Source organism: Ailuropoda melanoleuca, chromosome 1 (genome assembly GCF_002007445.2).
Source record: "Ailuropoda melanoleuca isolate Jingjing chromosome 1, ASM200744v2, whole genome shotgun sequence".
Classification (NCBI taxonomy): Eukaryota; Metazoa; Chordata; class Mammalia; order Carnivora; family Ursidae; genus Ailuropoda; species Ailuropoda melanoleuca.
Window position 1 is genome coordinate 89,882,251 of NC_048218.1, and position 19,726 is coordinate 89,901,976.

The 19,726-nt window shown below is 41.6% G+C and overlaps 1 protein-coding gene across 4 annotated transcripts in view; it reads left to right on the top strand.

Moving 5' to 3' along the window:
* The window catches only part of NCEH1 (neutral cholesterol ester hydrolase 1), a 53,496-nt gene extending 34,279 nt beyond the window's left edge, over nt 1-19,217 (top strand). For all 4 annotated transcript variants that reach the window (XM_034662741.1, XM_011227897.3, XM_034662761.1 and 1 more), the window contains 4 exons: nt 1,427-1,655; nt 3,648-3,717; nt 13,630-13,801; nt 15,691-19,217. In XM_034662741.1, the coding sequence (XP_034518632.1) occupies nt 1,427-1,655; nt 3,648-3,717; nt 13,630-13,801; nt 15,691-16,308 (1,089 nt within the window). In that variant the 3' untranslated portion in view covers nt 16,309-19,217. The remainder of the gene's footprint in view (nt 1-1,426; nt 1,656-3,647; nt 3,718-13,629; nt 13,802-15,690) is intronic.
* The last annotated feature ends 509 nt before the right edge of the window (nt 19,218-19,726 follow it).

The following is a 19,726-nucleotide window of genomic DNA, read 5'->3' on the forward strand; positions in this document are numbered from 1 at the left end:
GCCAAGAAACAGATACTAATGAAATTACTGGACTAGCTCTTCATTGCCTGCTGTTCTTGTTTTTCATAAACACTGGCCAATGGTTTTATAATGCAGTGCTTTCCAACTCTTTTCATGGCTGGGTGTATGTATACAATAATAATATTTTATATGGGACACCAGGGTGAGGGGCTCTCAGGAGCTTGGCTTCCCAGGGGTGAGGGGATCAGTATTACGGCACACCAGTGCACCCCAGGCGTGTACTGGAAGCCATATTATGGTGTAGCGCAGACTTTTTATAGTCCTGATTTCTGCTACTAGTAACATTGTTTCCTTGACCTTATGATGGCATTACATATTTCACTAATCACCAGTGTTCTGTTTCCTATTTTCCAGAAGGCCACTGCTACTCTCTAGCTGTCCCTCTACCCTAGTTTGAGAACCACTAGGAGATACAGTATCTAAATCCATGCATCTGTGCCAGGAAAGTTTCCAATTACTCTTTGACACTTGTGAGCCTCTCTAGTTGGACAAGTTACTGGCTGTCGGATGGCTTCCAGTTCTCTGGCTTTGAAAACGTGGCCATTAAGTCTTACAGGGAGGTCGGTTTTATAAGCGCACTCAAGAGGAAGACCTTGTATAAGATGTGGAAAGAGGGGAATACACTCTGTAGGGTCTTTGCTGGGTGGATGACTTGGGTCTCTTGTCTCTTTGCTCCTTCTCCAACCAGATAACTTCCTGCAAATGCTTAATGCCAGAGCTCAATGCTCTCAGGTTCAAAGGGGAAGTGATGGCAGACTGTTTATTCCTTGCACATTTCTGAAAAGCTCCTGGTAATGTCTGAGGTGTTCTGCTTCTCAATGCTGAGGCCAGAGTTACCTCTACTCCTGGCCTCTCACACACTCATTTCTTTCTTCACTCTCAAAACAACAGACATGCTTAAGTATATAAGCTGTAAAACACTTTCAAAATACTTGCAGTAAATATGAAACTTCCATATTTTTTATTGACATTTAAATAAAGTATTCTTCCTCCATTCCTAGTAGGTTATTGGAACTGTGATGTGCTAATTGAGAGGGGGGAGTAAAGGACTAAATCCTAAAATTCACAAGTGTTAGTTTTCAGTCCCAGAACTACCACTTATCCAGCTAAATGTTCATGTTTGCTTAATTTCTAAGCCTTCTTGGTAAAAGGGACTGATTATACCTGTCCAATTTCCCTCTCAGAGCTGATCCAAAAAATAAGATCTCATGTATGAAAATACTTTGCAAACGCTAAAGGCAAAAAGCAAATATAATTTGTTATTGTATTAAAAGTGGCGAGTGAGTCCTGAAGAGTACTGGCAATTGCTTATAATAATTCAGACACCGGGAGTTGGTGAGTGTGGCTCTGGTGATGACAAGGTTGACTGCTGTTCTCCCTCTGTATTCCCTCCCTCGTCCTGCAGAGCAACCTGATACACTGCCTGGGCCTGAGCCATCATCTGCTCGCACTGAATTTTATCATCGTTTCTTTTGGCAAGAAAAGCGCATGGTCATCGGCTCAGGTGAAGGTGACCGACACTGACTTTGATGGTGTGGAAGTCAGAGTGTTTGAGGGCTCCCCCAAGCCAGAAGAGCCTTTGAAACGCGGCGTTGTTTACATCCACGGAGGAGGCTGGGCTTTGGCTAGTGCAAGTATGTCCTAGTCACCTTCGGGTCTTTTGGGTTGTGGTTGGCCCTGGGAGAGATGTGTGATTGAGTTTGACTTCCTTACTGGTAAGGAGAGGAGGACCATTTGCCTTGGTTCCCTTGAACAGTGTCAGTTACTCCTATTATCCCAGCAGAAAATTATTAATAGTGTCCCCTTCTCACACTTGAAAGTGTCCTGTTTTGGATGATTAATTATATGATTACCCTGCATAAAGGTTTTGCCTATTTGTTTATTGCTTGTGAATTTAGGCAGACTCTTTTGAAAATATTTCCTGTGACCTAAATCATAGGCTAACGTATGTGAAGTGCTGACAATAGCTTTTGGCACCAAAACAAGTCGAAGTTTCACTGGGCCAGAATATGAGGAAATTATCTGCAGCTCTTTCGCGACTTGTGTTTTGAAGACATTTTTCTATGAAGTGGGACCTCTATTTCTGAATGTACATGTTAACTCATCCACATTTCTTCTGCTTATGAAAACAAAGATGAAAATAGAAAAGGTATACCACTATTAAAAGGAAACAATGTTGCAAAAATTCAAGAATATTCTCTTTGGTGTTTGATAACTTTCATGAGCAGAACACATTCAGAATGGCAGGCAACCAAGTGAAATAACCCAGCAGAAAGCATACTAAGGAGGAAGTAAGGGCCTTATCTCTGCCTGTAATTATAATGGAGCTACTTTCTCATCTTCAGCCCAAAGCTACTGGCATCCCCTATGGCTTTTTTTTAAAAGTTTTATTTATTTAAGTAATCTGTACACTCCATGGAGGCTCAAACTCATGATCCTGAGATCAAGAGTCACATGCTCTTCTAACTGAGCCAGCCGGGTGCCCCAGCATCCCCTAGGTTTAAAGGTAATGACAACTTGTTCCTGTTTGTTTGTGGGGTTTGTATGTTTGTTTGTTTGTTTGTTTTAATATAGGCTCCACACCCAGCGTGGATTCTGACACAGGGCTTGAACTCACCCAGGCGCTCCTTGTTTGTGTTTTTAAATAGCATTTTTTTTAACGTGGCAAAGGCCAAAAAAGCATACCTTTTTCTAGTAATCCCATTTCATATTCATTATTTATTCTTTTATTCATGGATTTGTTCATGTTTTCAACAGATGTTTATGAAGTATGTAAGTTTGTCCAGGACTGAGGGGTTTCCTGGGGTGCAGGACTTCCAATATTTGAACAGTTATGTACAAATCTATACCTGTGGTTATCCTAATGTGTGCTAGGGGATGAGGATACAGGAGTGAATAACAGAAATGATTGCATCTGTAGTATTGGACACTTGCCAAGTGAGACATTCCCTGAGACCAGGAAGTGTAACTAGCACGAATGGCATGGATTACAAATCCACCTGGCCTTGTCTACATGATTTTGACTGATCACTCCTGCCAGAGGAAGAGCTTGGGCTGGAGATGCTAGGCAGATGGTTATGTAGTTATTAAAATTGTTTCTGTCACTGTGAACCTTTGGATCCTCTTTCTAAGAAATGCTAAGACTTCCTAAAATTCTAGTTTTTATATTGGCTTAAGCAGAATATGCTGTTCTTCAAACTGGAAGAATTCAATTTAATTGCAGCAAATGAAAGTATTAATAGAAAAATTTTGTGGTTCCAAGGAGGAAACTGTTTATTTGCTGTGATTTTTGGAAGGCTACAAAATCAGAATTAATTTGGTGCATTTCATATAGTCTATTATGAAATAAATTTCAAGTTAGTTAAAAAGCCCATTCGAGGGTAATCTAATGTGGACTTCCTATTATTTCATACTAATTACATTTTATCAGAAACCAGATTGAATTTACATCTGTATATGTAACCCTATTAATGAGACATGTGTTCACATTTGCTTATTTATTGTTTTTTATTTTTGTTATTAATAACCTAAGTCCAAGTCTAACTGCAATCCACAATGAGCAGAATTTAAGAATGGACAGTATTGAAGAACTTGCTTAATGCTGATTATTCCTTTGTCTCGTTTAGAAATCCGGTATTATGATGAACTGTGTGCAGCAATGGCTGAAGAACTGAATGCTGTCGTTGTGTCCATTGAGTGAGTAATTAAGCCTAGTCGTAGTGGGGCACCTGGGTGCCTCAGTGGGTTAAGTGCACTGGGCGTGGAGCCTGCTTAAGATCTCTCTCACTCTTCCTCTGCCCCTCGCGTACTCTCTCTCGCAAAGAAAAATACTAGTCATAGAAAAAATAGTTTTTAGGAAGGGAGCTTAGATAACCATCTACTTACTTTATTTTACAAGCAGGAAAATACAGTGCAAAATACAGGTCCAGAAAGATGAAGGGGTTTGCCCAAGGTCACATGAAATGATTCTGATATAACTTGCAATTTCTTGAACTAGCTTTATAACACCTCGAATTATCTTTTTATTTTAGTTTTGAAAACTTCTGCAAAAGGAATTAACTGAAACTGAGAAAAATATGCAATCAGTTATCTACAGCAAATAATTTTGTTTACTGCCTTTTAAAATTGAAAAACCAGTCCAGAGTTGGAAAAGTCATTCCCCCTGGAGTTCCGTTCTGTAACTCAGACCCTGTAAATAGAATGTGTTCAACGAATCCCAGTCGATGCAGTTATTGTCATCATTATTACTAATAGTATTAAGAAGAATATGAATAAGAATTGTAACAGTTGCAGTGATGGCGATAACACAAAATCCTGCTGCTTCTTCCGTGGCAGGCCCTGTGCGGATGCTCTTACACGCATTGTCTCTCCTTCTTCGGATCCTTGTTCCAAGATCATCCTTCCGGCAAGGCCTTCCTTGACACTGCTATGTAAAATTTCAACCCACTTTTCCTCTGTTTCATTTTTCTCCAAAACTGTCATCAACCTCTGAGAGACCATATATTCAACTTATTAGGTATTTATTGTACTGAGTTGAAATAGACAAAGTTCATTCCCCGGAGACAGAAGTTTTCGGGATTTTGGCCTGTTTTGTTCATTGTTAATAATTGGTGCCTGGAAACATCGCTGGCAGATAGCGAGTTTCGACCAATATTTATGGAACGAATGAATAGAGTCTTTCTTAATTCTCATATACATCATCCAAGATAAATATTTTGATATTTTTTCTCTTAGATGAGGAAATGAGGTCGCAGAGCTAGCCAGTTATATAAATAGAGAGAGGCATGAAGCCCACGTCCTGAAGCCCCTATTCTTTTTTGACCCAGTATCCAGCCAGTATTGAAGGATGCTGATAATGCCGAGTGACAGGGCTATGATCACATCGACCACCTTCCACGCTCCAAGCTTATCCAGAGCTCCTCTTCCCTCTGCCTCTCTCTGCCCGCTGTTCTTCCGTTCATGGCTCATCCCCTCTGTGCCCCTGCTTCAGATCTGAGACCTAAGAGAATCCTTTCTTCTGCAATCTGTCGGAAGGACTGGTCTCCCAAGTCATTGGGCAGCAGTGATCCTTGAACGTAAGACTTAGAGTCCCACAGAGCAGTCCTGCAGCTGCCTCTTGAGCAGGTTTGCCTCCCAGACAGCTCTGGGCAGCTCCTGGCTGGCCCTGGCCTCTCCGCAGGCCTCCCAGATCAGCGAAGGACCCGCGGTACCGTTTTGGAATGCAGGAACCTTCGAGTGAAGGCCTGCGTCTAGCCTGGGTGGCCAGCCAGCCAGAGGACAGCAGGGTCTGCTTAAGTAGCTGGGCCCCATTATGGAGCAAGGCCCTACAGCTCAGAGCTGAGGAACCAGCCTCAGAGACCTTCCAGTGGTTTCCTGTGTAGCTCCGGCTCCTCACAGGCCTCAGGACAGGAGGGAGACTGCGCCTGCTTTACTTGGCACCATGAGGATTCCCTACACAGGCCTTACCATCCAGGCTTCAATGTAAGCAAGGGGCAACATGTCTAAATTCTTCCTATATGCCCGTCTCCCCCGTGGGCATCTGTCTCACATAAAATAGGTGTTCTTTTAAGTCTAGGCTTATCACACAACACAGAAGGATAGCTAGGATGTTTTTAAGATTTCTTTTAAATATGGAAGGGACTGCTTTCATCTCAACTTCCCATTGTGCCCCGTCTCTGTGGTGTGGTATCTACAAGTTTATCACTGGGACCCATCACAGGGGTAGGCAAGTACCCATGACCACCTGACCTCAGGCAAATCATTCAACGTCATGTGCAAACTGGGCAAAGGAATCCTTCTTGTGTGTCTAGAATGTGAGCTACTAGGAAGAGAAATCCTGTCTTCCTTCCTCTGGTTCCCATCACCCAGTACAAGACTTAGAACATGTATGCTAAGTAAACATACTTTGAGTTAGGTTAATGACTATCAGTTTGGACAATTGAGCTAAAAGGGCTTCAGACACTCTAAAGCACTAGACAAGTCTGGAGGATTAGTGCTGTAGCCCATAGATTTACAAACGTATTTATCAACACGTGTTTGGAGCTCACAGCACACTTGTTGCAGAAGTCTGGAGCTATGGTGGTTAGAATCCAGGCTAGCCGGCTCACAAAGAGCCACATAACCTATGCTCTAGTTGAGGTATGGCCAACATCATGTGATCGTGTTTCTCTTGGAAAGTATATTCAGAGGTCTAACTTGGGAACATTATTTCTTCTCACTGCTCATCTCTTTCCCCTTTCTTTTATTCCATAAATATTTATTGAACTTCTGTTATGTGCCAGTTACTATGTTACACTCTGCTGACATCACAATGTAAGATAGACATAATTCCTGCCCTCGTGGAGTTTACAATCTAGATGAGAAAGTAAACAATGAAAAGCAATGTTAAATTGTGATAAGTGATGTGAAGTAGAAGGCTAAGTGGTACGGAGGCATCAGATAGGTAAGGTCTCACCTAGTTTGAAGTGTCAGAAAATTCGTGTCTTGGAGTCAGCGATGTTTGCATTGAGCTCCTAAGAATGAGCAGAATCTAGTTAGACAAATTGAGTAGGTCCTGGGTGTCCAAAGTGGTGTAATGAGAGGGCTTGGAGGAAGGGGAGGAAGCAGAGAGCACTAAGGGAATGAAACACGAGAGAAGACAGGTGGAGAGATTTCTGGTGATGACTAAGGAAAATAAGAAAGAAAAGTAGATGACCTTGAGAGTGTGAGGAGGATGATAGACACTTGGTTCTCCTGGAATTCTACCTTCTAGCAGGAGCGGTCTGGAGACAAGTGCCCCTTATCCTTTAGGCCCCTGGGAGTCGGGGGGTGGTGGCATGGATCAGCTTCTCATGGGATGTGGCCCTGGGGAGGGTTCTAGCCTGAGGAAGCTGGTAGGCAAGGGTTGGGGTCATCCCCAGTAATGGATTGCTCCCACGCAGCCAGTACCAGGAGCTGGCGTGCCCCCATTCATGCTGCTGGTGGGGGCACACCCACAGTTCTGGGGACAGACCCAGCAACTAAGGTAGATAAGGTCTCAAGTTATAAAACGAGGCCCTGCCTCTGCTCAGTTGTTTCTGTAACACCATGCTGTTTTTACATATTAATTGCACAGCAAGTATTTGTTAAATAAATACAAAAGTTCATCTTATACTACCTAAGATACGTGGATGTATCCTCATATAATCTATGACTGTCCAATTTTATATTCATAAACCTATTTTCATAAATTTTTGTGCAGTTGAGCTATAACATTGTACCTTTTTACCTGTAGCTTATATAATAAGACACAGTACTAGAACCATAGACATAAGAGAAAAGGAAGACTTAATTTCTTTTTTTTAAAAAGATAAAATGCAAGATAATAGCAAAGTAGGCATGTGGGATATTATTAAATTCTATTGAATAAATCTATTTAATTCTATAATTAAATCCTACAAGGCATTTACGTTGCTTTTTTGGATATGGAAAACTGTTTTAAGTTGTGTTTTGCTTTTAATTAAATCTTTACTATACTCAAACTCTGTATTTTATGTAGATGGAGATCTAGTCCCATTCCATCAAATGTCAGGTGGCTTTGTGTGCAGAACCCTGAAAACTTTACAGGGCTGTAAAGAACGTTGCTAAAATAGATGGAAAGAAGCGCAGCACCTTTCTAAGTTTGCTGCTCACAGAGTTATAAGCAATGGGATTTTTATGCGTCTGTTGTTTTTAATTCATAAAATTAGATGAGTGCAAGCTGACAAAATCACAGTGCTTTTAGGAGGCCCGATACAACACGCATCTCAGTAAATAGTTGTACGAATAAGGTACTCAAAAAAACACAGAGTGAATGGTGACCTGGCTGTGGCTTTCTCTCTGTTCCTTTTCTGCTCTTCTTCTGAGTCCTTAGCTGAGAAGTCTTCATGCATCACTCGGATCTGGGCAGCCCTGGAAGGCGGGAAGACCAAATTCCTAAGTTCTCCTCCAGGAAAGGAAAGATTTGCTGAAGACTTTCCTTTCACTCAGCCCAGGCCAACTTCAGCAAATCTAAAGGCCGGCATCACAAATAATTTAAAACTAGAGAAAGCTAATGTTGTGCTTCTTTTAAGAAGTAGCTTGTTTTGTTTTCTTCCCTGTCATCGACTAATGAATCTCTCCTTTTTAGACATTTTCTAACTAATGTCTTCCCGTCTCTGTTTTCTAGTCGCATGAAAAATCCATTGGTTTCTCTCTTGTGGTTGAGGTCTTTGAGACTTTCGGGGGAGCAGCGCGGGGGGGGCCGGGGGGTAATCAGAGCTTTTACAAGTCTGTGCTGCCGCTGCAGAGCACCTGTTACTGCAAACCACAGCGAGGGTGTGCAGCCCAGCTCCACCCACACCTGAACTCGAGGAAGCTATGTTTAGCTCCCGAAGTCACGCAAAGAAACGAGGTCAGACGGAGGAGGCACCAAGCCTGCTTGGGCTTTTAAAGCCACCTGGGAGTGTTCTGGCTCTTTACCCTTGCGGTTATAGGCAAGATTTGCGTCTGAATGGGAGGCAGTTTAGATCAACACCTAGAGCCTGGGGAGATCCCTGCTGTGTACTTAAGTAAGTCTCCCCAAGTCTTCAGTTGTGAACTGTGAATCAGAGAATCGCTTCCTTCGATTCAACAGATCCCAGTGGGGCACAGTTCTAGGCTCAATCACTCCTAGGATTTTGGCAAAGCATCCCAACCTCTGTCAGTTCTTTTAAATGCCATTCTTACCCAATGGGTCAAGCCTTTGCTATCAGCTCTCCCTAGCTGTATGACAATAGTCCAACTATTACAGGAGGCGACATCAAACTCTTGAGTATGTAATTATGACTTTTCATCTACTACTAGAGGCAATAGAGGTGTCCTCGATGTAACCTATTGTCAGAGAGACTTAGAGGGCTCCAAGGAAGGTGGGTGACTTTTGGCTGGGCTCTCCGAAGGTTTCACGGAAGAAGCGGCATTTGAGATGAGACTTACAGGATAGGGACATTGGATGAAGACTTGCTGGGGAAGGGCACGGAGGATGGAGAGACCAAAGCACTGGGGATGGGAACAGGGAAATGTGTTCAGAGAACAGTGACAGTATGGCTGGACTCGGTGATATTTCTGAACCTTGGCTGCGCATCAGAATTATTGGGGGAATTTCCCTTCAAATATGGATACACGAGCCTCCACCCCAGTTGGAATGTTTTGTAGAGGAGCTCAAACCTCAGTGTTTTTGTACAGTTCCCAAGATTATCCTCAGGTGCGCACAGAGTTGAGAAACGCTGAGCTATGCATAGAATGCAAGAAGTGGAGTTCTTGGAGATGTGCCCTGAGAGTGGGTGGCTTAGGAACAATTTCTTTTTTTATGTTTTTAAAGCCATATGGCTTATTACTTTTCTCACAACATAAAGTGCTCTATGACATATTTTATATGCAAAAGGTACAAAATAAATATCTTTAAAATTTTGTGTGGAAGGAAGCAAAGTATGTTATTAAAGATGTACCATGTGCCAGGCATTGTGGTAGGTGGTTTGTTGGAGAATACTGCAAAACTACTGAAATCATGAGACGTGTTCTGGGATGTCAGAAATCTGTAGTTCTGAGAATTTCCTGCTTTGGTGAGGTAATGAGAAAACACACGTACACATACACATGTACAAGGCTGTAGGTTTTGAAGAAGGAGAAGATTTTCTAAGGCAGGGGTTACACGTGGGTTTTGAAGTCAGTGGTGAATTCACTGCACAGCTTCGCCACATACCAGCTGTTGTAGACAAGTTACGCATGCTCCTTGAACCTCATGTTCTCTTTCTTAAACCCACAGGTTTGCCCTGCGATGTGAGTGAAACACATCTGCAGAGTACTTGGCGGGGTGCCTCACCTAGCAGGAATAAGATAATTTTTGTAGAGGGTACGCATTTAGTAAATTGATTAAGCTTCATTCCTGAGTTCACAACTAAATTTTGCTAGAAGGAGGCGTGTGCAATAACAGATAGGCAGAAGCCAGCTCTGCAAAGTTATCTTTCCCTGCAGTGAGTTGGGCAAATTAAGACCAAATTTGCCACAAATTCATCAGGTGCTTTAACTCAAGATCTATCTATAATTTTGAAATTTAAAAAAGTCAGAATCCTCTTTTCATACTTTGCAGGAACATATCTTTAAACAAAAGCATCAGATAAATATATTTATACTTGCTCTGTTTGGCTCTAGCACTCATAAATTTTCTCCTGACTCTGAGTTTTCTGTGTCTACAAAAATATTACAGAACTTTTGCTATACTCTTCAGGTCAATTTCAAGTAACTTTGAAGGCTTAACTTACACTAGGCGACCTCAGACATATATAGTTTCACTATATTTTCTAATCTATGAAAATAGTGTTCCTTCTTATTGAATAAAACCAGAGAAAGTTTCCAGTGTAAACAAAGACAGAAGGTGATTAGGAGACAGATCTTTAAAGGAACCAGGAAGACTCTATTACGACTCTGTTTTTTTTTTCTTTACTTTGTTATCTGAGCCAATTATTAATCAACTGATAAGATTGAGGCAGTAGCAAGGTTTTTTTTAGATTACCAATTTCTCTTGATTCAAAGTCACTAAGACCTTTTGGGAAACAGCATCTAAAGATTCAATTCGTGTGTGTACAGGTGGAATATGTTCTGACATCCTGAGCTACCTGGAAAACCTGGATATATGGAATCTTGCTGAGACAAAATAGCCTTTATTGTCACTACTTGAGTCATGAAGTGCATTTGTTTTTATTTCGTTGAAAGAATTAAGAATTCAGCTTGGTGGCATCTGGGTGGCTCAGGCAGTTAAGCACCTGCCTTCAGCTCAGGTCATGATCCCAGGGTCCTGGGTCAGGCTCCCTGTAGGAAATCTGCTTCTCTCTCTCTTCCCCATTCGATCTCTTGCTTTCTCTTTCACTATTTCTCTTGGCAATCTCTCTCTCTCTCAAATAAACAAATAAAATCTTAAAAAAAAAAAAATTCAGCTTGGTAAGGGGGGCCTTGGTGGCTCAGTTGGTTCCGCTCATGTGATGTCGGTGTTGTGAGATCGAGAAGCCTCAGCTCCAGGCTGAGCCTTCTCCCTTCTGCCCCTCTCTCCTCTCTCTCCCTCTCTCTTAAAAAAAAAAAAAAAAAAAAAAAAAAGTACTCAGCTTGGCAAAACTGAAGTTCAAAAATTGAGACCTTGTCCTAGAACTGGGGGTAAAAGGAATCATATGAGATGGCGCCATCTAGTGGACACAATGGTGTGCTCCTGCTCCTTTCACTCATTAACCAATAGTGTAGCAGCCACTTTAGGACATAATGAAATTCAACGGGAGAAAAAACATTTTGGATGATTAATTGGTCCACAAATGGAAAAATAAAAAGGAAATTAGAAAAATCATTTTGGGGGCGCCTGGGTGGCACAGCGGTTAAGCGTCTGCCTTCGGCTCAGGGCGTGATCCCGGCGTTATGGGATCGAGCCCCACATCAGGCTCCTCCGCTGGAAGCCTGCTTCTTCCTCTCCCACTCCCCCTGCTTGTGTTCCCTCTCTCGCTGGCTGTCTCTATCTCTGTCGAATAAATAAATAAAAGCTTTAAAAAAAATCATTTTGTCCATTATAAAGCAACCACTAAGGGAATTTTTTTTTATTACATTTAGAATTTTCAAAACGCAGTCATTCTTGGGGCGCCTGGGTGGCTCAGTCGTTAAGCGTCTGCCTTTAGCTCAGGACGTGATCCCAGGGTTCTGGGATTGAGCCCCGCATCGGGTTCCCTGCTCCGCTGGGAGCCTGCCTTCCTTTCCCACTCCCCCTGCTTGTGTTCCCTCTCTCGCTGGCTGTCTCTCTGTCAAATAAATAAATAAAATCTTTAAAAAAACAAAACAAAATAAAAACAAAAACAAAACAAAACAAAATGCAGTCATTCTTGAGTAACCAGATCAATGTTCACTACTTCTTGGAGTATTTCACAAATATTTGTCCATTTGATTGTATCTGTACTGAATGTCAAAATACTTAATTAGCTAGCTGGATTTTATATGGGGGGAAAATTCGTTTCTGAGATAAAATGGAAATTAAGAGATCTGAATTCTTAATATTATTAGATTTTAATTAAGTAATTAGTTTCTATCCCACCTTGTTTTTTATCAGTGTTTGACTTGTTTTACAAATAAAGTAACTTTTAGGTGCCTCAGTTTCTTTCATCTGCAAAAGGAATGTACGTTAATATTCAGGGTTTATTGGATGCATGATTATGTGCCTAGCACATTGATGGATACTGGGAACACAGTGATGAATAAAACACAGTCCCGATATCAGAGAACATGCTCTTTAGAGGAAATACATAAAGAAATCATTTTAAGATGAGGCAGAAAGAACAGCAATATACCCCAGCATGTAGAAGTATCAAGGAGTGGTACCCAGCTCAGCCCCATGAGCAAGTTGAGTTTTAGTCAAGGAACTCTACCTGGAGGAGGCCAAACCCTTGGGTAAGGCTTAAAGGATGAGTGAGAATTAATAAGGAAAGAAGGAGGAGATTGAGAGGGTCCTCCAGGCCGAGCCTACCAGCAAATATGGATTTGTAAGATGATGTTATGGGTGGGGCATTTGACAAAACTAGGTTCTTTGAAACTGGTAAGGGCATAGGAATCCTACAAAGTATACAGAGTAGGATCCCAAAGGGACTCTGATATTACAAAGTGGGGTGATAGGAGAAGCCTCAGATGTGTTCCAGAGGGCTGTCCTGGCTGTCTGGCAGACTTGGCTTCCTGTTTGCTGGTTGGCAACTAGCCTTTCAGTTCCAGCCTCCCAGGGAGTGAACACATTGCCTGGGTTTAATGCCAGGCTGGCATGACCTCTTCATTGGAGTACAGTTTTACTCTATTTCTTGAGTAAATCATGAAGGATACCATATGGAGTCATTAAACATGAGACTAATGAAATGGTTAATGTTGCCAGGTCACCTTCTAATCCATCGGTGTTGTGAATTGGATCACTGACTTCCAGAAATAAAATTTCAAAATCTGTTGTGGTTCTACCCATATCTTAATAATCAACACTCACCTTTAACTTTGAAGTTTTGTTTTCCACTGGTGATGGTCTAGGTGTTTGTTTTGTTTGGTGGCTGATAATAGAAAGGGGGGAGCGAGGACTATTGCTAATAGAAAATCATTACATTCTTTAACTATCTGATTTACAAGAAAATGAATGGTTTGGGACACCTGGGTGGCTCAGTTGGTCAAACGCCTGCCTTCAGCTCAGGTCATGATCCCAGGGTGCTGGGATTGAGTCCTGCGCGTCAGGCTCCCTGCTCAGTGGGGATCCTGTTTCTCCCTCTGCCTGCCGCTCCCCCTGCTTGTGCTCACTCTCTCTGACAAAAAAATAAATAAAATCTTAAAAAAAAGAAAATGAATGGTTCATTTTTATATTTATTTTATTATTATTGTTTTTTAAAGTAAGTTTTGTGCCCAATGTGGGGCTTGAACTCACAACCCTGAGATCAAGAGTTGCGTGGTCTACCGACTGAGCCAGCCAGACACCTCTTTATATTTATTTTAATTCCTCACTTGCTTATTTCTGTGTCAAAAGAACCAGTTGCCCCTTAAACTTTAAATGGCCTATAAAGACTTGGTGTAGCCCTTAAATGAATGCAACTTTTGTCTTCACAGATACAGGCTAGTTCCAAAGGTTTATTTTCCTACACAAATTCATGATGTTGTGCGTGCCACGAAATATTTCCTGCAGCCGGAAGTCTTACACAAGTATTCGGTTGACCCAGGCAGAATTGGCATCTCTGGTGACAGCGCTGGTGGAAATTTGGCCGCTGCTGTGGGCCAGCAGGTAACAGATTGCCCTGCCGTGCTGGTGGTAGGAGGGCTCTGGCTAACCTCCGGCAGACTAACACACACATTCTCCACCATGTATGGCAAAGGCGTAGCAGGTGGGCTGGTCGGTAGGGGGCCAAGTTATTCCGATGCCTGCACTTGGAGAGTTCTCAGATCTTTTTGAAGTAGGAAGAGGGGTCAATGAAAGAAGTGTCATCTCTCAGTCCTCGGAAAGGCCCTGATTACGATTAATATGAACGAAAGGCTACTATTGTACAGGGCTCGCTTGCTGCTCAGGGATAGGCGTAGAAATCAGGCATCCCTAGCTTCCGTTCCATGTCGGACTTGCAAAATGTATTTGTGCTTAAATTCCAGTCGCTAAGATTGCTTCCTTAAGAACTTTGAGTCAAATTGAAAAGTTAAAAAGCGTTTCCTCCAAAGTTTTTTTTTTTAATACAAAAGAAAAAATTAAAATGGGTCAGCCACTTCAAATGTTATCATACAAGTTCACCTGAGCTTACTAGGTTAAATTCTTGGAAAACTGTCTAGCTCTAAGAGCACCCAGAATTTTGGGCAGCTGTGTAAACTCAAAGATAAATACATTTTCTTCCTCTGATGGATTAAATAAGTTTAGAACAGCAGCTCTGTCTTCTCGCCTCCAATTTTCTTTTGGTGTTCTCAAATAGCATCCCCCTTCTCATCTGTGGTGTACCTCAGTCTCTTCTCCTTTGCTGTCTGTAGAGAACTTTGGTCTCTGGCGTTGCCACGTTTGCAATACCTGTGTCCAAATGTGGTAAGAAGAAAGTGGTGGTGCAGTGGGGAGAGCCTCATGGGCTTTCCAAGGAGCCAGAACTGGGATGGAATCCAGGCCCCCTGCTTTGAGAGCTATAGGGCTTTGGGCAAGCACCTTAACATCTCTAAGCCTCCAGAAAATGAGGATAATGCCATCTGATGGCAGGGCTGTTGCCAGAACTTAGTGAAATGATGTATATACAATTCCTGGCACGTAGTAATAGTGATATTAACCAATCATTTCCTTTTGCTTTGATAGAAGAGTGACATCTTCCCTGGCGATGGGGTTCTAAACTCTGACATGAAACAAAATCGTACAGTTAAAGTGGCCTGAAGACGGTTTAGTCGCCTATAAAACACAGGGACCACAGAGGTTGCGTGAACATATATATCACCGTAGGCACTAGAACTGTGTCTAAAATGAGGCCGTGTGTTCGCATTTTGCGGGGGTGTAGGGGAATTGAGATCTGCCAAGGTAGAGGAGGCATTCACGTTCCCATTTCAGCCTCAGCTCTGGGGTGCATGCTCGTTAAGGAGAACGGAGGGCACATTGCCAGCACCATTCACATCCTGTCTCTCTCACCCAGCACGAACTGCTCATCAGAGGAGATATCCCTAGGTCCTACTCAAACACTGTGGAGCCCCATCATTCATTCCTTTGGCCTTTCCTGCCCCTCTCCTCTGGAAGGGTCACACTAGTTTGTTTCTCTCCAGGAAGCCATTGCCTTTTTGGGCCTTGCAGAGAATACCGAACTAAATAAGGTCCATATGTTATCCATCCGTCATACCCAGCAAAGCGTGCTAGTGCCGAAGAATAGAGACAAGTAAATTGTGCATGGGGAGTTCAAAGACCTAAGAGATCAGATACATTTGCAGGGGCCACTCAGACATCATACCTTTCTTAGTAAATATCCAGCAGCTTGATCGGGGTGGTGGTGGTGGGTGATGGGGGGGGAGGTTTTATTTTTTAAACTACATTACTTAATCCCATGATGGTAGAAATTTCATACTTTTACCCTTTGCAAAGTAAGGCATCAAGCTACTTTATAAGGTGTGGTTTCTGTGAAAGGAGCCATGCAAAAAGAAATAATGCATTTGCTTCCTCTTCTCCAGTTTATTCAAGATGCCAACCTCAAAAACAAGCTCAAAGTGCAAGCTTTAATTTACCCGGTTCTTCAAGCTTTAGATTTTAACACACCCTCTTACCAGCAAAACATGAACACGCCAATCCTGCCCCGTTATGTCATGGTGAAGTACTGGGTGGACTACTTCCGAGGCAACTATGACTTTGTCCAGGCAATGATAGTTAACAACCACACTTCACTTGACGTGGAAGAGGCCGTTGCCCTCAGGGCCCATCTAAACTGGACGTCCCTCTTGCCTGCCTCCATCACAAAGGACTACAAGCCTGTCGTGCAGACCACTGGCAACACCAGGATCGTGCGGGAGATCCCTCAGCTGCTGGATGCCCAGGCAGCCCCACTCCTCGCCGAGCAGGAAGTCCTGCGGCACCTGCCGAAGACCTACATTCTGACGTGTGAGCACGACGTCCTAAGAGACGACGGGATCATGTATGCCAAGCGTCTGGAGAGCGCAGGTGTGGAGGTGACCCTAGATCATTTCGAGGATGGCTTCCACGGCTGCATGATTTTCACCAGCTGGCCCACCAACTTCTCCGTGGGAATCCGGACTAGGAATAGTTACATCAAGTGGCTGGATCAAAACCTGTAAACGAGTCACATTTCTAGAATGCTTGAGCTCTTGACCTCCTGCACCTGCTTTGGAAAGAGATGCACTTTTTAGTTGACTGATTTCCCCTTGTGACTTGTGAGTGATGGAATCTCTATTCCTTACATACTTTATGTTAATGGAATTTTTGGAAATGTGTTTGACAAACGTACGTACAAAATGTCGGAAGCTGGTTCTTAAAGTGGGCCAGTCTCTCTGTTCTTGTTGTTTTAGCCAAACTGCTACCAATACTCATGGCTGCAGACAGCAGGACGAGGAGCTGAAATAGCTTTGGGTTCTGTCTTCATCAAGAAATTCTTTCTAGAAGAAATTCTTCCAGCTGTGGATGACATTGTGACCTTTAATGAGTAAAGAAAATGTGGGCTTTTCTTCAACTTGCTAGGGTTTACTTTAAATTCGGAGCAGTGTTACTTGTGTTCATGTACAGGTCAGTGCTGGGTACCAAGTGCCCTCTGTTCTTTTATGGATAGATGGTTTTGTTTCCTATGGGAATTTCAGCAAAGGCGTTCTAGCAAGGACAAGTTTCTCAAATGACTTTCTTCCTTTAGAGCATTAATTTTATGGGATAGCTCTCTGTAAGTCCAGTTGGATTAGGACGATACTTGAAAGTTACTTTCTACCACTATTATTAGAAAATATAAAGTTGCATGGACTGGATACCTATACATTGTTAAATTTTTTTGGTTATGCTATCTCCGTGGGGGAGATCTTCTGGGAGCAAATTCATTTAGATTTAGGATAAATTTTCCATTACAGAACAAGTAAAAACAGACAAACTAACCAACCTATATATTTTCATAATGAATATCTGATGTAAATTACCAAGAGCAGTGTGTAATATATTTGGCATAGTCAGAAAAGAAGATACATTTAATATTGAAATTATGAAAAATAGCTTTAGAGTGTCTAGTTTATTCTTGAAAACTCAATTTTTTCACTTATGTGGCTTTAAAATGGGGCTATTTTGGCATATATAATGTATTGTTTATTTTTTTAAGTTATTTAATGTTAATATATGCAGCTAGACTTAAGATTTTTCAGAATAACATCTATAATGAATACTAAAAATAATGATATTTTTTAAAAACTACCTTAGAATTATATCCACATGTAATTTTATGGAAAGAGGTAAAGTAGCTATTAATACTACTACACATTAGGCTTAAATATTTTGATGTTTATATGCAATCACAAATGAAAATAATTAGAAACTATGAGTACACCTGGTAAAGTCATCTAAGTTTATAGTTCAATAACTTAGGTAAGACCCACGCTGCTCATTTCTGTCCGCTATGGTCAGAGGAACGCTAGCTCCTGTTCTCCTGGGGGAAGCATACATCGGCACCTGGTGCTTTCACCTCTTCTTATCTCCTTCCAGCCTGGTCTTGAAGTTACAATAGCCCGAGCTTGACTTCTTGTAAAGCCTTTACTGCCAGTGGGAACGTCTTTGGCATAGCAAGGGACTCCAATTCTGGGAACATTTTCACTGCTTTGAAACGGGGGGCAATTCCCACTTCTCCAATCAAAACAATGAAAATGTGCACCCTTATTTCTCATTTATTGTACAAGCCAGTAGCATTTTATGTACAAAATGTGTGTGTATGTGTGTGTGCCTGTGTGTGTATAAAAAATAATCATGCAGATTAACATGCTAATGGACGGAGACAAGTGATTTACCATCTCTGGGCCTTTTTTTCCTTTCCTCTAAAATAAGCGATTTAAATTACTTAATCTACGAGGTCTCTTCCAACTGTAAATTCCAACCATTTTGTCAGACTGGCAAATTGTATTGGCTTCTTCTCCAGTGTTTTGTTTTTTTGTTTTCTGGGCAGCTTTTTGTAGGTCATTTTTTCATATACATAGACACAAATATCATCAAAGATTTTTTTTTCTAAAAATCCAGGATTTTGGTTCTTACTCTTTGACAGCTACTCTCCTCATTTAATACTATTGGGGTTATTTTTTATACCATTTGAAGGGACCAACATCTGGGCCTTAGTTTGAGGTTATCTCTCTCTAGAAAGACAAGGGAAATATACATTCAAAGAGTTTCTTAAAATGGCATATGTTCCCCCAGAATTATGAGCCAAATGCTATAGTAATTACAGATAACAAATGATTCTAGATCTTTAAAGGTTCTCTTGGATGAAAAGGGAGTGGAAGAAAAAGGGTCAACCACTGTTTCAAATGAACACTTGATCTTCATTAAAGCTTTTATGTGTGTGAATAATTTGTCCAATGACTTGCACTGGAACCCACCTCAGGCCTTGCTTGAAGTTCTTTCTTGAAATTCTCCCTGGAAAATAACAGTTGGGAATCAGGATACACAAAAACCAGTAGGTATAAGAGAGGTTAAACCAATCAAAAATCTAAGTGCTGTGAACTCCTTTGGGAAGCCTACTGAGTTTATGGTGAAGATATTTTAGTGGGGAGGTGAATTTGCTTTCAATTGGTGTTCTTATATTTAAAAAGTTTATGCTCTGCAGATTGATTTTATAGTATGATGGCTTTGTTTCATTTTCTCATTTTATGAAAAAGTTGATAGTCTTTTTGTAATATTGTTGCTTGTGAAACATGAACATAGATATATGAAGAAAAAACCTTGAAGTGCTACAAATATCGTGGAGTGTAAATTAGTCTTAATGTTTTATCATTGATTTGTGAAGAATTTGAGACTATTGTATAATTATCTTGGTGGCTGTGATATTTTATGCATGACCTTTTAACCTTTGACTTTTTGTTTATTTCCCACTGCCAAGAGGAAGGCAGATTTTATGAAGGACTTTGGTAGCGAATCTATTTTATAAGATGAAAATCCAGGGTGGAGATCGGAAAGTCTGTATTTGTTTCAACTCAAGTTTAGAAATAAAATGGCTCCATTTGGGAATGTGCCTCTTTTACTTCTTCTCGTCTCTTTTTCTGGTTCCCATCTCTCTCTCTGGATCCTCCCTTCCCAGCTCTGCCCAAACCTTCTGCCCACCAGAGTCCCCCAGCTGCCTTTTGATCACTGAGAGGTTGGTCAGTGGCCTCCTTGATGACATTCATTTCATGTCTGGGTCCAGTATGTGCTGTTCATGTTGGGGAAACCTGCCTCAGACTGGCTAGTATCCTCCTAAAAGTGAGGCAGGCCCGGAGACTCTCTGGGGACTTTCAATACACATATTAGAAAGGGATGCTCCCAGTGCAGATGAATTTGGATTTGAAGTACTTCAGCCACAGAAGTATCAATTCGACTGGAGGCAAGGTTCAAATGGACCCTGATATTACAAGCAAATCTGATAATTTCACACTTGAGTTTATTATGCTTAGTTTATATCAATGTTACAGGAATGTTTAAAATTCAAAGTGAATTGTTCATATTGGTTCTAAGCGGTCACATACCCGTGTGTACATTATGTTT